This window comes from Pteropus alecto, unplaced genomic scaffold, assembly GCF_000325575.1.
Source record: "Pteropus alecto unplaced genomic scaffold, ASM32557v1 scaffold398, whole genome shotgun sequence".
NCBI lineage: Eukaryota > Metazoa > Chordata > Mammalia > Chiroptera > Pteropodidae > Pteropus > Pteropus alecto.
In genome coordinates, this window is record NW_006442497.1 from 6,447,765 (window position 1) to 6,464,251 (window position 16,487).

The 16,487-nt window shown below is 42.4% G+C and overlaps 1 protein-coding gene across 1 annotated transcript in view; it reads left to right on the forward strand.

Annotated features, from left to right (window-relative positions):
• SHISA6 (shisa family member 6) overlaps positions 1-16,487 on the forward strand; it is a 275,677-nt gene that overhangs the window by 14,398 nt on the left and 244,792 nt on the right. Inside the window, exon 3 of the mRNA XM_015597372.1 lies at positions 13,064-13,224. Within this exon, the coding sequence (XP_015452858.1) occupies positions 13,064-13,224 (161 nt within the window). The remainder of the gene's footprint in view (positions 1-13,063; positions 13,225-16,487) is intronic.

Genomic DNA, 16,487 nt, shown 5'->3' on the forward strand with positions numbered 1-16,487 from the left:
CCACCACCAAGGCACTCTTGGTCACTCTGGGTGGAGTCAGTCCTGTTCTGTGGCTGGAGATCCCGCTTGCCTCTGTTCAAGTGTCAGGAAGGGGAGAACTCAGTCTCCTAGGAGCTTACACAACCTTATAATCCTGCAACCCCAGAAAGCCAGTGTTGAGGAGGACCTGAGAGCTCAGTTATATGAGGACTCAAGTCATATGGATGAAGCAGGAGGGTGATAGGGAAACACTCATAAGAGCTCCCAGGTAAGGCTTGCTCCATACCTGGTATTTGACTGGAATTGTCACACAGCATCTTTCCATCACCCTTTGAGTATAGGTCCTCATTTAACAGATGAGAAAATCAACTCAAAGAGGTTTAGTAACTTGCCCTAGGTCACACAGCTGGCACATTGCCTGTCTTCATCTTCTTTGGGGGCCAACAGGGCAGCTAGCTCTCACCTTCCCGGGTGTAAGTAGTTAGTGACACTCAGGTTACTTGAGAAATCAAAGATCCACCTGCCTGTGCCCTAGGACAGGTTGTCACCATAAGGGATGGGAAGATAAATGACCTACTGATCAGGGTACTGTGGGACTGGGCCGGTGGCCCTCACTTACATTGCATGCAGGGTGCGAAGGAGCCCTGGGTGGTAAAAGGGCTCTTTTTCAAGAATGGATTGTATTGGCTGAGGATAGTGAGGGCAATACAAAGAAAATGTAAAAAATGAAAACAAAATGAAACACCCTGGTTTTAATTGTGAAAACAAAAAACACAAAACCTTTTACAGTATTGAAAGAACTCCAGGGCAATTCTGCATGAGTCCTAGCTCCTAAGAGTAATATGGGAGCTATAAAAAATAAGCAATCTGGGGGTGAGAGGATGGACCTCGGGCTATTCCCAGTTTAATTACTGAGATGTACAGCTCACAAACAGCTCCATTTATCATATGTCCCCTCCTTGCCCCATTTATAACATCTAGCATTGTGCACACAAGACACAGAATTTCAGCCAGCTCGCTTCTACTTCCCTGCTCTAGTTCTATTCTTTTCCGGTCTTGATTCTCTTTGCCCTGTTTCCTAATTCTTTGCTCTGTTTCTTGTGCCTTTAAGCCCTCTGTCCTGAAAGGCATGGGAAAGGAAGGAATCCTGGGGAAACCGCAGAAGTCCTGGGTTTTACTCTCAGGCTCCTGTCATTATGGTTGGTGGTGGTTATGACCTTGGGGTGGTCAGTGGTAGGGCTCATATTCCTTTCTCCACAACCCTAGGGCAGCGGTCCCTGACCAGGGCACTCATCTGATTGAGTTGAGTGTGGGAACCATTTCCTTGGCTCTCCCCAGGGAGGTGGAGTTTCTGAGGAGTGTTTTCAGTCCTCACCCTGGCTCATTCCCATTCTTGGCAAGAGGCTGGGGGAACCCTCGATCCTCTTTGCAGAAAGCCACTACCACTGTCTAAAGACCCATGGAGGCTGAATTCTGACCAGGTTTTGGGTGGCTACAACCTTGGCCCTGTTCCCCGGCATTTGGGAGAAGAGTCCTTGCTTTCTGCAGGCTTCACAAACACTCTCATTATTCCTGGCGTTTTGGCATTTGGTCTCGTGTTCTGTTCCCATTAGCTCCGGCATTAAAGACTCATTACTTAGGACATCTGTCCTTTGGACATATTTGTGGTTCCCTTAGCCAAATATCCTCTTCTGGGAGGTATGCTTTCCACCCAGTCACCTCTCCCTCCGGTCTCACTGTCCCACTGAGGAGGGATCTGAGTGTGGAGAGGGAGTGCCCAGGCAGGAGGAATGGCTCTTCATTTTAAGTGGCATCAGACAGTGTGTTCCAGAGTCTTCTGAGGTCCTGGGAATGCAGACCTTTGCTGTTATCCCTAGGGGTTGAACAGGGAAGCGGGGCAAACCCCATAATAGCAAATAAGTTGTTGCCAGGAAAGCTTCTCTTCTATGGTCCTAGAATCAGCCTCAGATCCCATCAATAGGGAACTCTTGATAGTCTGGGCAGCTTTGCTGAGGGTGGTAGGATCATATTCACCCACTGCACTAAAATGGCAGGTCTGGAGGCCCAGGCCAAGCTCAGAGGCTGCTCCAGGACCTGCAGAAGATCTGGATTCCAGCCTTACCATTGGACTAGCAGTTGACCCTCTCTGACTTTTTATTGCATCTTGAGACATTTGCCTGAACTTTCCCAGGAATGCTGTCCCATCAGCCTGGAAGGCTATGCTATGGGAAATCGCACAGCTTTTCTGTTCTCAGATCGAGTGTCAACAGCCAGCTTCTTACCTACCTCGTGCCAGTGCCTCCTCCCCCACCCTCAAAGGTTTGCAGAGAGAATCCGATCTTTTAGTAGAGGATCTGTCACTTCTCTCTCTTTTAAGTCACATCATTAAAATGCTCCTTCTTGTTTCTTTTGGTGTCTTTGTCCACTGTCACTTCTTTCTCCATCTGTCCTTCTTTTGATTCCTCTTCACTTTTGTTGAGCTGTGTTCCTTTCCCCTCTCTCTTGAACTTGTCCTGCTTAACTACAACAATTTGGACTCTGCAAATTCAAAATTTCTCACATTGGACCTGGGAGGAGTTGTTTTTCTTTTTCTTATCTGATAAAAAAAGCTGTGATGAACAGATTAATAGCTCAGACAAGACTGTGCAGGGCACGTACACCATGCAGAATGACAGATTATTTTCAAGCAGGCTCTTCCATAGACAATTGGCATGCTAATTACAAATCATTTTTATCTATTCAATAAAGTAGCTCTCCAAAGATCAGGGTTTTATTTATTTTTTTTCAGCCTAGTTTGTAATTCTGCAATGGCCTGGGCGGCAGTAAAAGTGCATTTTCTTCAGTGTTTTGTAATTTCCATGTCTTTTTCATTGATTGGGATTAGCCTGCCCCTCTTTCTGATGAATTGGTGACTGTAGGCTGCTTTGAATCCCTTTTTAATTCCTCTGGGGCTCCTGCTAATTTCCCCTCTTCTCGTTTCTTTTCTTTTGTATTTCTCTGAATTTTTAGAATCTAGAAACTCTCTTTTGGCTTCGAGAATTCTGTTACAAATTATGTCACAGCCTCAGGATGAGAGCTCGCCTCATTCTCTCCTACTACTGGATGACCAGCTGAGCAAAAGAGGTTAGGAACCTGGGGGCAGACTTAGCAAAACTTGCCTTGTCTCTGGGAAATTAGGGGACAGTGAACTTTGTCTTTGCTCCCTCTGTTCTTTCTCAATTGACTGTGCTGCCCAAGGAGCCTGCTCCTACATCATTGTTCCCAACACAACTGTTTTAATTAATGAGACCAGGATCACACCTACTGTAGGATATGACAGGGTGTACTTAGACAGCACCTGGACCCCTTATAGAAAGGACTTTGACCTCTCCAACATTGCCTGCTTATGTGGCTCTTGAGGGACACCTAGCAAAGCCCCCTTTCTCACTTTTGGAAGTTGTGATCCATCTTTCTTTGACTTAGCAAGGGTCCTCAACCTCCGGGCCATGGACTAGTACTGGTTCGTGGCCTGTTAGGAACTGGGCCACACAGTCGGAGGTGAGCGGTGGGCAAGCAAGTGAAGTTTCATCTGGATTTGCAGCTGCTTCTCAGTGCTAGCATCACCAACCTCAGCTCCACCTTAGATCATCAGGTATTAGATTCTCATAGAAGCACTGCCTGGTGCCAAAAAGGTTGGGTACTGTTGCCTTAGAACATGTTCTGGGAGCTGAGATAAGAGCCAGGCTAATCCCAGCTTTCATCATTTTCTGTCCCCATGACCTTGGGCAAGTCCCTTGACCCCACTATGGTCTATTAACCTGGCTGTGGGATGGGGGCTATCAAGTTGTGGAGGTGTGTTCTTCTTTGGCTCATTCTAATCTCAGCACACCAGGAAGGTTCGAAAAAACAATCTATACCTGTACTTTTAACTGCACCAGCCCTAGGGTGTGGCAGAAAATGCATTTGTCTTGCACACTCCATTCATAAGACTGCTATCTGCAACTGGCCTCATGGGAATGCATGTTTTTAGCACCTTGGATTCAGACTTTCTTGATTGAAAGGGATTTATGAGATGTTTTAATGCCTCTCCCTTTGGACGCCAGATCCCTCTCCTCTCACATCTAGAGCTAAGGCTCCCCAAACCTCCAGTAGTCCATTCTATTTTTAAGATGCAATTTCAGTTAGTTTTCATGGGATGCGGGGGCAACATTGACTTCCCCAGTGTGAGGTCTGCCCAGTGGAGCAGCCCAGAGGGAATGTATTCTTTCTACTATTGTCTTGTTTGTCTTGTTTGAATGGCAGTCAAGGCTCCCTTCAGTATTCCTTTCTCTTGAGTAAACATCCCTAGTTATAAGTCTGTTTCTCATGAGACATAGTTTTAAGTTTTCAGTCCTTTGCAAATGTTGTTTGTATAGAAATGGGATTATGTTCTAACACCCAAGTAATGTTGCCGAGAGCTACATGTTGATCTCAGTCATTCAAACAGAATTTAAACATCTAAGGATTTCTTTTGGGAAATTGGTTGGTCTCCAGCCCTAGGCACTAATCCATCTCCTCCATTGTGATGTCAAGATGACATGAATGTTTGCCTGTTTTGTTCATTTCTGTGTTGTAGTGACTAGAGCAGTGCCTGGCACAAAGTAATTGCTCAGAAAATATGGTTGAATGAATGAATGAATTTAAGTGGAAAGGATTAGGGGTTGTCTTTTTTTGTGTACCCCACCCTTCAAATGGTTGCTTTAATATTTCTGAAAAGTCTGGGCTTGGTGTTGATGGTACTGAATTTCTCAGGCCTAGGTAAGTTTTCATATGATTCATGAGGCAAGGAATGGAGTATGTGGAGATGATACTTTTAGGGATGAATACGCTCCCCTCAGGGGATGCACATCTACTCTCTGCCTAGATCATGGCTGGTCATCGAGCCACAGCCCCAGGACAGGCACCCATTGGGATGGAGTGACTTGCCCTGCTTGCCTAAAAAACAAAGCAAGCAGACTGAGCCTTCTCTTGCTGAGTTCTGCGATGTTTATTGGCCGTGATGAATTCTGATTGTGCCGGGGACAACTCAGACCTGCAGAACAGCTCAGTGCAGATGCACAAACATTGTTACCACAACAAAAGAGATCTCCACATCCATTCGGAGCCTCTCTGTATGAGGAAAGCAGTCTTGTGCACACACAAAGCCGGCAGCTGTGTTTTTCAAGTGGACTGCGAGAGAACCAGGAATAAGGAGAACTAAATTAAGCCATTCTCCTTGGTCCATGTTTATTAAAAATATATTCACTTAACTTGTCCAGAGTGCGTATTTCAGAGACTAATGCACTCTGACTGACTGCCCAATAGAGAAGCATGAGGATGAGGTTAAAGAGGACACTAGCTCTTCCTAGGCTGTCACTGTCAAGGAAAAGCTCCGTTAATTGTGACTCAGATAACCATAATACTTTACTTAACTGGAACAGTATGTCTACACTCTGCTTGTAGGGGAAGTCCTAAAGAAGTAACTACCAAGATTTACTTTGGGGAAAAAAAAAACAAAAAACCTTCTATGGTTTGTTTTGCAGTTTTTACATGTATAGCTCTTTTTCCTAGATTATCTGCATTTTACTTAGTTTCCTCAGTGAAGGGAACTAAAAATTAGATTGGTGGCCCTCTTATGGAAGAACTTTGCATTCTTTAAAAAAATTATATTCAGCATATTCTACTTAATTAAAAAAAATGCTTTTAGAAAATTCTTAAAAAACAAGAGTGTTCTCATTAGTCCTTAGGAATAAGAACATTAACTAGAATAGCTTATTCATAGATTAGTTCATCTATTTGGCCTTCTATCATACCAATTCAACAGTGTAAATTTTTTTCTACTCCTCTTGAATAAGAGAAAGGTCATGATTAGGGGTCTAAACTAACCAGCCTGCTTGCTCTTAGCACAAGAAAACTTACTGGATACTAGCCAAAGTTATTCTCTCCCCTCCATGGCATTTAAATGGCTCAGAAATCCAGAGGCATGGCAGAGGCAGGAGGCTGGTTTCCATTTGTTCTTCTTTAGTGAGTAGTGACATTCATGGGATCCATGTGAAAAGCATTAGTTGAGATAAAAAAGACTTACCAGATTAACTAAAGGCCTCCAGGTTTCCCACTTAACTTGGGGGGGATCTAAGTTTTACCACTGAAGATAATGAAAAAAAATTCCAGATTTTTTTTTTTTGGCACTCATTTGCCATATTTGTTTTCAAACAAGAAAACTCCATGAAGCTTGGAGGGGAGGGCAAGAGCTTGGTAGATCAGGACTCTGACTCTTCGCCTTGGTAATATGAAAAGCAAGGGTCTAGTGAAGTATATTGGTGGTCTGTTCAGAATTTCATTTAGTGTAAAGGTTGCACAGTAAAATAATGTAAACACTGTCAAAACTGTTGATGTCGATGGCTCACTAAGGTGAAGAGAACTAGGCAGTTGAGGAAAGCTGAGTCCTGTCTGGGTAGATTTTTCCACTGAAGATTGAATACTAAAACATTTTATTCAGAAACCATTGCAGGGAGATGGTAAGTGAAAAAACAAACAAACAAATATGTAAATAATAGAGAGTTGGAATGACGGATGGATGGATAATGGATAGGTGGATGGAGTGTTAGATGGATGAATGGATTTATGAATAGATGTATGAATGAATGGATGGATGGAGCATTAAATGGATGGATGAATGAGTGGAAGGACAAATGGACAAATGAACGGACGAATGGATAAGTGGATAATTCAATGATATAAAGTCAGCCTCTAGTTTACTATGTATGTTTGAAATCTGTATTTACCACCTGCTAGTTGTGTGACTTTAGGCAAGATATCGCTCAAAATCTTAGTTTTCTTGTCAGTAAAATGTGGCTTGCTAGTTGTGTGACTTTAGGCAAGATATCTAATCTCTCAAAATCTTAGTTTTCTTGTCAGTAAAATGTGGCTAATGGTAGCACCTGGCATATGAAGTTGTTTTGAAGATTATATAATATGCATATAAGAGTTTAACATAATTTCTGACACATAGTAATTACTTAATAAATGATAGCCTTTAATTTTCCAAGCAGGCAAGACTATGAAGCAAAGTTATGAACAAGGTCTTGTTTATTCTTTTTATTGTTTAGGGGAATCATTTGCTATTTTAAGAAAAACTTCATGTCTTGAATGCAGGTGGTAGCACATCAAAATGTTGACTGGGCTTGGTCCCTGGTGTCAAGATAACTCAACACTTAGAGAAATTCAAACATACTTTCATTTTCTTGGGACCACTGACAACATTAACCCAGGTTTTAAGCAAATAAATTATTGGTCTTGACCTGAAACACTCATTTACTAATTGTTTCTCCATGCCCAAATATTAACTGGCATTTGCTAAATTAGCAGATCCAGATGGAGAGACCAGGATGATGTGTTCAAGCTGCAGATTCATAGGAATGTGAGATGTATGTGAAAGGCAGTCCCAGTGAGCAGAGGGGCATCCAGACTCAAGTCATAAGCCCTGGGTTCAAATTTATGTTCCACCATGTTCTAGTCCTAGGATTAGTCTGTTTCTTCTTAAAAAGTGGGGTAATAATAGTTACAAAGGTCACAGGGTTAATATGTACATCACACTGGATAAGGCAGGTAAACACATTTAGAAAGTGTTAAGTACTAACTAAATATAAGATGGTATCTCAGTTATGTATATCGTTAGTATACAAACAACGAGCACTGAAGAACACTAAAGTTTCCTGGCCTGAATGATCAGAATGACTGTTTTCCCTGCCTGCTCAGATTTGCTGCCCAATTAACTTACTCTCCCCTGACTGCCACCATCCACAAAAGCCAAGGAAGCCATGTGTCGAAGGGAGTGGTGAAGCAAAGCAGTTATACAGATAATTCAGGCAAAAAGCATTCTTTTGTTTGATATATCCAGATATTGCAGCAAAAAATGGCACTGGAGGAGGAAGGGATTGGAACAAACAGAGAAATGAGCAAGATAGTTCAAGTTCTTAAATTAGACACATCTGTAGTCGGCACGGAAGGGCTGGTGGGGGCCCGCACTTAGCTGGGAACCTGTCCTCACTCCTCGCTTGCCTATCTCTGTCTCCCTCTGATTCTCTTTACCTCCGAATGACTCTAGCTTTCTGAATCACTTTCTTTCTCTGAATTTCTCTTCAACTGTTTCTCATTTTCTCTCTTGTTCCTTTTACCTACTTGTCTCGGTCCCTCTACTTCTGTCCCCTCTTCTCTAGCTGCTTGTCTGTGTCTCTTTCTCTCACTTCCTCATCCCTGAATCTCTCCCTTTACCTCTCTCTGGCTCTGAGTCTCTGACTCGCTCACTCTCTTTCCATCTGTTGGCTGCATTTCTGTCCTCTCTCCACCTGTTTCCTTCTCTATCTGCTTCTACCTCTGTCCTTCTGTCTCTCTCCTCTCTCCATTTGTCACTGTCTATCTATCCCTCTCTCCTTTACTTCGAAGTCTCTGCCCCTCTATCAGACCTGAAAGCTGCCACCTGCTAATTTACAGAATCCACTTCCCTGTTCCTCAGTGACCAATTTTCTTTCCTGCGGTTAGAAAGTAGCTCAGGCCTTAACCCATTTCCTCCGGCGTATCCAAATTAATTAGGTGAGACTGGGATCGCACATTTCAGAATTAGAATAATATTTATCAAGCACCCTGGAGAGAAGGGGATGGAAGATGGAGAGGAACAAGGAACAGGAGTGAAGAGGGAGGTCACTGAGCTGAGGAGATGAGGGAGAGGAAGTATAAGTTGAGGGAAGGGGAACTGGCGGAAGGGTTTGCTCCTGAGGACACAGTGTCTGAGAGTTAGGGCCACCTTTCTAGTTGCCAGAAGGCACGGGGAAAGGATAGATCTTGGAGAATGGTGTTCAGGAGTCAGGGAAGCCCATGGGAGTGAGTGGCCACCCTGGCTACCATGTTCCTCACTGGGACTGCACAGGGCAGGGTCCCTGGCCCCAGATAGCCTGTCTTTTCAGGAATTCCTGCCCTAGCATGTCCCTCCTCTTGGGTTGTGCAGACCCAGCTCAGCTGAGCCAACTGGGCATTGTATCCTGAAGAGGATACAGTGCTGGTTATTACCTTCAGGTAGAGACAGCCTGGCAGCAACCCAGCTAAAACTCATTCTCCAGCAGCAAGCCACATCCAGGCATGCCTGGTATCCACCTGATGTCTTCACAAAGGTGTCCTCCTTTTACCCTTCAGTTCTTGGGGCCTGCATCCTGCAAGGTTTCTCAGGAGATGGGCACCAAGAGTCTCCCCATCCAGGGAGAGGTGAACTCAGTTTGAAAATCTCTTTGCTACATCCTCCTTGGCCGATGAGCCCTGGAGTGAATGTACTCTGAAACTGTCATTTATACTGTCATTGTGGACAAAAGTGATGCTGGGCTGAAAGCCCCACAGAGGCTGGGACAGGGACCATCTTCTTTCCTTTCTCTGCTTATGTAATATAGCTGGGAAGTGTGCCAAGACCTGAGGATACACTAATGGCCTGAACAGACAAGGCTCCCTCTTTCAGAACATTCATTTCTATGTCCCCAGCTCCATTGTGTCCCAGAGCCTAGCCTAGTGTTCGATCTTTGGATGGACTGCTCAGTAGATACCTGCGGAACTAGATTGCATTGAGCCTTAATCAAAAACCCACTTCATCTAGTGCTGTGTAGATGTAGATCAGTGTTTCTCACCCCTGCCATTATTGACATTTCAGGCCATATAATTCTTTGCTTTGGGGGGAAGAGGGACCTGTTCTATGTAACATAGGAGGTTTAGCAGTACCCCTGGCCTCTAGCCACCAGATGCCAGTAGCATTTCCCTCCCCAGCTGAGATTGCCAAAAAAGTCTTTGGACATTGCCAAATGTTTCCTGGGGGACAAAAATCACCATGAAAAATGACTGATGTAGATTCAGCCTTGGCCTACTAAAAGCAGTAGACTTAACCACACTCCTTCATGTGTACCAGACGGGTAAGATTCTTTATAAGAATATGGGAGGCAAGAAAAAGAAAGTAAAAGAATATAAACTTTTTCTTTTGTAATAGCAGCTTTATGAGATATAATTCACTTAGCACAAAATTTATTCTTAAATTTTAAAATATACGATTCAGTGATTTTTGTACATTTACAAAGTTGTCTAACTGTCACTGCCTAATCTGGACATTTTCTACAAATAGAATCATACAACATGTGGTTCTTTGTGACTGGCTTCTTTCACTTAGCATGTTGTTTTCAAGGTTCATTCACATTGTACCATATATCAATTTTTCATTGCTTTTTTAAGGCTGAATAATAATAATCCATTGTGTGAACACACTACATCTTGTTTATCTGTTCATCAGTTTATGGACACTTGGATTGTTTCTACCTTTTGGCTATTATTAATCATGTTGCTATAAACCTTCATATACAACTTTTGTGTGGATATATGTTTCATTTCTCTTGGGTATATAAACCTAGGAGTGGAATTGCTGGGCCATATGGTACTCGATGTTTAACATTTTTGACAAACTGCTAAACTGTTTCCCAAAGGGCCTGCACCACTTTGCATTCCCACCAGCAGTGTATGGAGGCTCTAATTTTGCCACATCCTTGCCAACATTTGGTATTATACTCGTTTTGGTTCGAGCCATCCCAGTGAGTGTGAAGGGGTGTCTCAGTGTGGTTTTCATTTGCATTTTCCTGAAGGCTAATGATGTTGAGCTACTTTTGATGTATAGCTTCTTTGGAAAAATGTCTTTATTTCCTTTGTACATTTTTAAATTGGGTTGTTTGTTTTTCAATTGTTGAGTTTTAAGAGTTCTTTATATATTCTGGATACAAGTATCTTATCAGAAATATGATTTTCAGGTACTTTTTCTCATTCTTTCATTCATTTCATTTTCTTTTCTTTCATCTTTCATTTTCTTGACGGTATCCTCTGATATAGAAAAGTTTTTAATTTTGATTAAGTCCAGTTTATCTATTTTTTTCTTTTGTTGCTTGTGCTTTTGGTGTCGTATCTAAGAAACCATTGCCAAATCCATGACACAAAGCTTTACTTCTATATTTTCCAAGAGTTTATAGTTTTAGCTCTCATATTTAGGTCTGTGATCCATTTTGAGTTAATTTTTATATATGATGTGAAGTAAGGGACAAATTCATTCTTTAGCATGTGGATATTCAGTTGTCCCAGCATCATTTGTTGAAAAAACTGTTCCTTCCCCATTGAATGATCATGGCATCCTTGTAGAAAATTAATTGACCATAGATGTATAGGTTTATTTCTGGGCTCTAAATCCTATTTCATTGGTTTATATTTCTGTTATAACTTTTAGCTCACATGGTAGGAAGGTGTCTTTGATAAACAGTAGGATAAAGGAATTAAGTAACTTGCATGCATGTTTGGTTAAAAAATAAAATACTTATCACATTTTGAAATTAGAAAGGATCTTGGAAGTCAGTTAGTATAAGCCCTTGCTTTGCTAATGGGGAAAAAAGATTAAAATTTAATTTTAGAGATTAACAAATCTGCCCAAAGGTTTAGTTTACTAGTGACAGAGCTGGGATTAGAACCTACATCTCTTGACCTTTAGGACAATGCTTTTTACTTATTCCCAGACTCTGAGCCTCAGGTCTCTGACTCAGACCACAGGCCTGTCTGAATTTCTTTACCAAACTGGCAAGCTTCTGTGTTCTCTCTTACTCCTTGGTCCACTAAAGTGAATGGAGGTGATGGCCATGTGTTTGCTCCTTCTTTACCGCCTGAGAGAAGGAAAGCCAGTGAGGGGAAAGCATTTGGAAAATCTGAAATTGCTGTATAAATGTCACTGAATGATAAGATTGCCAGCTTGATGCTCTTCTCCCAGGAAGGTTCAGCATGTCAGAGGCAGCATAATGGAAGAAAAACAATTCAGTCTCAGACAACACATTTTTAAACTGCTAGATTGTCACTTTCCAGTGGGGCAGAGTACGGGAGCTGGAATCTCACTGTGAATGAAGCCTTGGGGTAGGCCAGGCTGGCTGAGAGCAGCCTTGGCGGCATGGTGCCTTGTCCCGCCCAACACAGGGATACCCTGAGTAGATTGAAGAGTCCTTGCCCAGCTCATGCAAAACAGGGGTTCACTCAGACACGGGGAACCTGGCCCTAAAATTACAATATCCAGATAGTGGTTTCTTTTGACTTGTTCACACTTATCTTTGCCTTTTCAGGGTATCCTGTCATGTCTCTGTTTTTATCAACACTGCCTATCTCATGTGTCACACCCACAGAGGGAGTCCTGTTTGAAACCAGGTTGACAAGTGATTTCCCCTAAATTGTGAGCCCTTAGAGGGCAGGTGTTGTATCCTATTTACCTCTGTCTCTGCAGGGATTGATGCATGCTGAGTCCTCAATAAATGCAGGTGTGTTTGTTGAGCCTAGGTGTTGAGTGAATAAAAGCTACTCTCTTGGGGTAACTGGGTCCTGGCAGAGGGGCTGGGTGTCTTCAGGGACAGTAGCATCTCTGCACATATCCTTCTTCCTGTGCTTGTTTTCCTCTGTGTTTGTAATTGCTCTCTCCTTTAAGCTCCACTTGTGTTCCCTGTCTCAACCATCCATGTGTTTTTTTCTTTATCTTTTTATCTGTACATCCTGTCTTTGCAGCTAAATCACACCTTTCTTTGACAGTGGGAGCTGTGTGCTGTACTTGCTTGGGTCACCAGTATAGAGCACATGCTACTCGGTTATATTTTTCAGTGGGGAAGTTAGTCCCCTGATATTAGTAACCTGCTACTGAATTTGAGGCCAGTAGTGTCAGCCCTTCACTGCAGTGGCATTCCGCTGGCTGGCTGATGTAGATATCTACCTGGAATTAGGGGCAGATTTGGGGAAGCCAGTCTTTAGAAAGGGCTCAGAGTTCCTTGATGCGAAATGAATTAAATAAACCATAATCAACGCCTTTTAGTGCCTGTACCCTCAGGCATGGCAGCATCTACCCTGTGTTCCCCCTGAGACCATCCCCAGATGAAGCTGTGACTATTGAGAACTGAATGCTGTGGCTCGGTCTCCAGTAGCTCTACATGTTACAGGCCCTTTGTGGCCATGCACACTTGCTTAGTGAATCTCACTGTATCATCTCCTCCTTGTTTAGGGCTCTGGCCGACATCTTGAGACAACAGGGACCAATCCCCATAGCACACTGTGAAAGAGAAACAATCTCGGCTATCGATACCTCCCCCAAAGAGAACACGCCAGTCAGATCATCCTCCAAAAACCACTACACCCCCGTGCGTACGGCCAAGCCGACTCCAGGTAAGTGCAAACTGATGGCTTTGAGTCTTTGCTGCGACTGGTGAGAGGTTTCGATAATGTCACTGTTCTGATGGGGCAGGTCTTGGAGCCTGTGCTATGGGTGACTCTCTAATGGGCATTCGGGCTTGTGAAGGCCTCTGGAGACTGTCCTCCTGGGGTGGCATTGGCATGGGACAGACTGCAGCCATTGAGTGTTTCGGCTGGAGGACAGCTGTTTATTTATGGCACCTGTGATTTAGTGCATGGCCGAGGTAATTCTCTTACCTAAAAGGGAGCTTGCAGCAGCTGTGGTGGAGTACCATCACCCACTTGCTCATGTGAGAGAAGGCTAAGCTGCCTAGGGTGCTAGGCATGTGACAAGAAATTGCTGCAGTCCATTGTAGAGACTGCTAACTATTGGAATCTCAAAAAGCACTTTCAGAAGTTAGGGATTGTGTCTGTATTATAGGGTGATCCATTCCTGTGCTCTAGAGGTTGCCTGGATAAATGATGAGTCGTCGTGTAATAGCAATATACCTTCTACTCTTTTAATTGACTGTCACTATAATCCTAGGAAGGAAATGGAGCAGGGCTTATTTTCCTTATTGTATGGAACAATAAATGAAGCTCAAGGAAAGTTAGTGACTTGAATAAGGTCACTAAGGTGTTAATAATAATAATACATTAGTAATGACGATAATATAACTTCACATTTCTTGGGATCTTGTTCTGTGCCAAGTATTATGCTGAGCACTTTACATGTATTTTCTTACTTGTTTTTCATAGCAATCTTAAAAATACTTCTATTGTCTCCTTTTCATGGAAGGAACAGAAAAGTTTAGTAATGTTCCAAAGGACACAGCGTTGTAAGGGTGAAAGCCAGGATTTAAACTGAGGCATAAAGGTAACAACCAGTAGAACTAGACAACCCTAATATCCTAACCCACAGGGGGACATGAATCCCAAGTAACGGAGTAGACAGTATCCTTACGACTACAAATGGGGTAGTTATTTCTCATTGTGACCATTACCAGACAGCCTAGTGCTGGCCCCAGTCTCTCATGCAGCTTCTGTTTTGATACTTGGTTCTGAAATCTTCCCATTCATTACCCTTTTCAAAGGACGGGCTATAATACGTTCTGAACTAAACCTGCAATAAGGATATGCGACCCCTGGGTGGCAGTAGGTGGGTCGTAAATTAAAAATTACAGTGAACATGCTGCTGAGATCAAATTTATTTTCCATTCATTCTTGAATTTTCTTAAATTTTATTAACTCGGAAATCACAAACTTGACTTAAGGTAATAGAGTTAAGTCTTTTGAGAATTTGATAAAAGTTGAGGACATTCTCCTTAGAAAAATATACATATATGTGAATATGTATGTATTGATCCAACATTTTGCATAGGATTTAAGAGGATTCACAGACCCTTCCAAAGTTAGAGATCTCTGATTTAAAAGTAAAGATAAGACACCCTTTTTTTCAAAAAGTTTAAGATGCATTTTAGCCTTAATATCATAAATGCTTAAAATATAAGTGATGGAAGGAATCTTGGCAAAAACATCTGGGCCAGTAGTTATCTACCCAGCTGTACATTAGAATCACCTGGTGAGCAGTTAAAAGTGCAGGTGTCTAGACCCCACAAATTAACCAGAATTTGGAGGGATCCATCAGTATTTTTTAAAAACCTGCCCAAGGTGATTTGAACATGTGAAAGAGTGAAGAACCACTGGTCCAGATGGATTCTTTAATTTTATGAATGAAGTCACTGAAAGACTATTCCAGTGGTTCTCAAATTTGGTTGCACACTGGAATTACCTGGGGAGATTGAAAAATTAAGGGTACTTTGGCCCCAACCCTCAGAGATTGTGATTTAATTGATGTGAGGGTGTGGCCTAAGCATGGAAAAGTCTGTTTAGAGCTTCCCAGGTGGTTCTAATATGGAGCAGAGTTTGAGGATCACTAGGCTATGGAAATTATATAAAGGCACCATTATAACTAATCTTTATGATTATTGATCACTGTTGGATCGAACCTTGGTATTTTAACCATCTTTGAGTAGGTCTTTTTTGTTTTCCCAAAGATTCGTGGTTTGAAGTCAGGCTCATCCAGAACCTTGTCTGCAGTTCTGGAAATTCCGGTCACCTGGTATCCAGAGCACCCCTGGGAGTTTACCTTTACCCCTCTCTGCTCCGATTTCTCTGTCTCATTCACAAGCCAGCTAGTTTCCAGCCACTGAATCTGGATTGATTAAGTAGACAGTCTTAATTTGCCCTTAGTGACCTTCCCTGGACAGGAAGATTTGTCTTATCTTCTAGTTTCTAGTTCATCCTTTCTTCTAGTGATCTGAGAAAGAAATAAAGCTAATATGCTTCACTCTCATATTTGAAGAAATCCTTTCTTGTATTCTTCAGATTGGAACTCTTCACTTTGCTTTTAGAGGTGGGAATTTTTTTTCTGGCCCAGAAAGCACTTAAATTTTAAAAGCAATTTTGTAACAACCCACAACATCCATAGCTTATAATGGACACAACTGCTTTTTCAAATAGCTGATATCCTTTGCCACAAAACATTGCTGTTTGAGCAGAATTTAATTAGAATTTTGCCTGTGTTCAAAATTGACTGTGATTTTTCATTCATCAAATCAAAGCACTGATCATAAGAGTGTGGTGGCAAGAGTCTTTGAAGGGGATCTTAGGGAAGATATCCAGAAATACCAGGGGGCATCATAGCATATGAGTAGTTTTGCTACTCAAAAGGTTGTCCATGGACCTGCCTCATCAGTATCATTTGGGAGTTTGTGAGAAATGCAGAATCTCAGGCTCCACCTCACCTGCTGAATGAGAACCTACATTTTAATGAATCACTTAGCAAATAAAGTTTGAGAAGCACTGGAAAACATGGGCTGTAAAATATATTTCTTCAGTTTGTTTTCTGGCCCTAACCATTACTATATGTGTGATCTCGGGAGAGTTTCTTTGCCTTTCTGAGTATTTTTATCTGCTCTCGAGGTTAATAGTACCTGCTGCCTAGAGTTGTTTTAAGAACATAATGAGTTAAACCAATTAGAGCACTTAAAACAGGTGCTTGCATGTGGCAAACACTCAGTGTTAGCCGTGACTGGGCTAGGGGAATATATTTACCACTCACAGCAAATGAATCAAAACCGAGAAAAGCAAAGGCGCTAGTTTCCTTTGACCAGACGGGGTCCGTGGGGGTGTGTCTGAAATGAAAGATCCTGGACCCAGGCCTTCCTGTGCTTGGCCCCTGTCTGTTGCATACT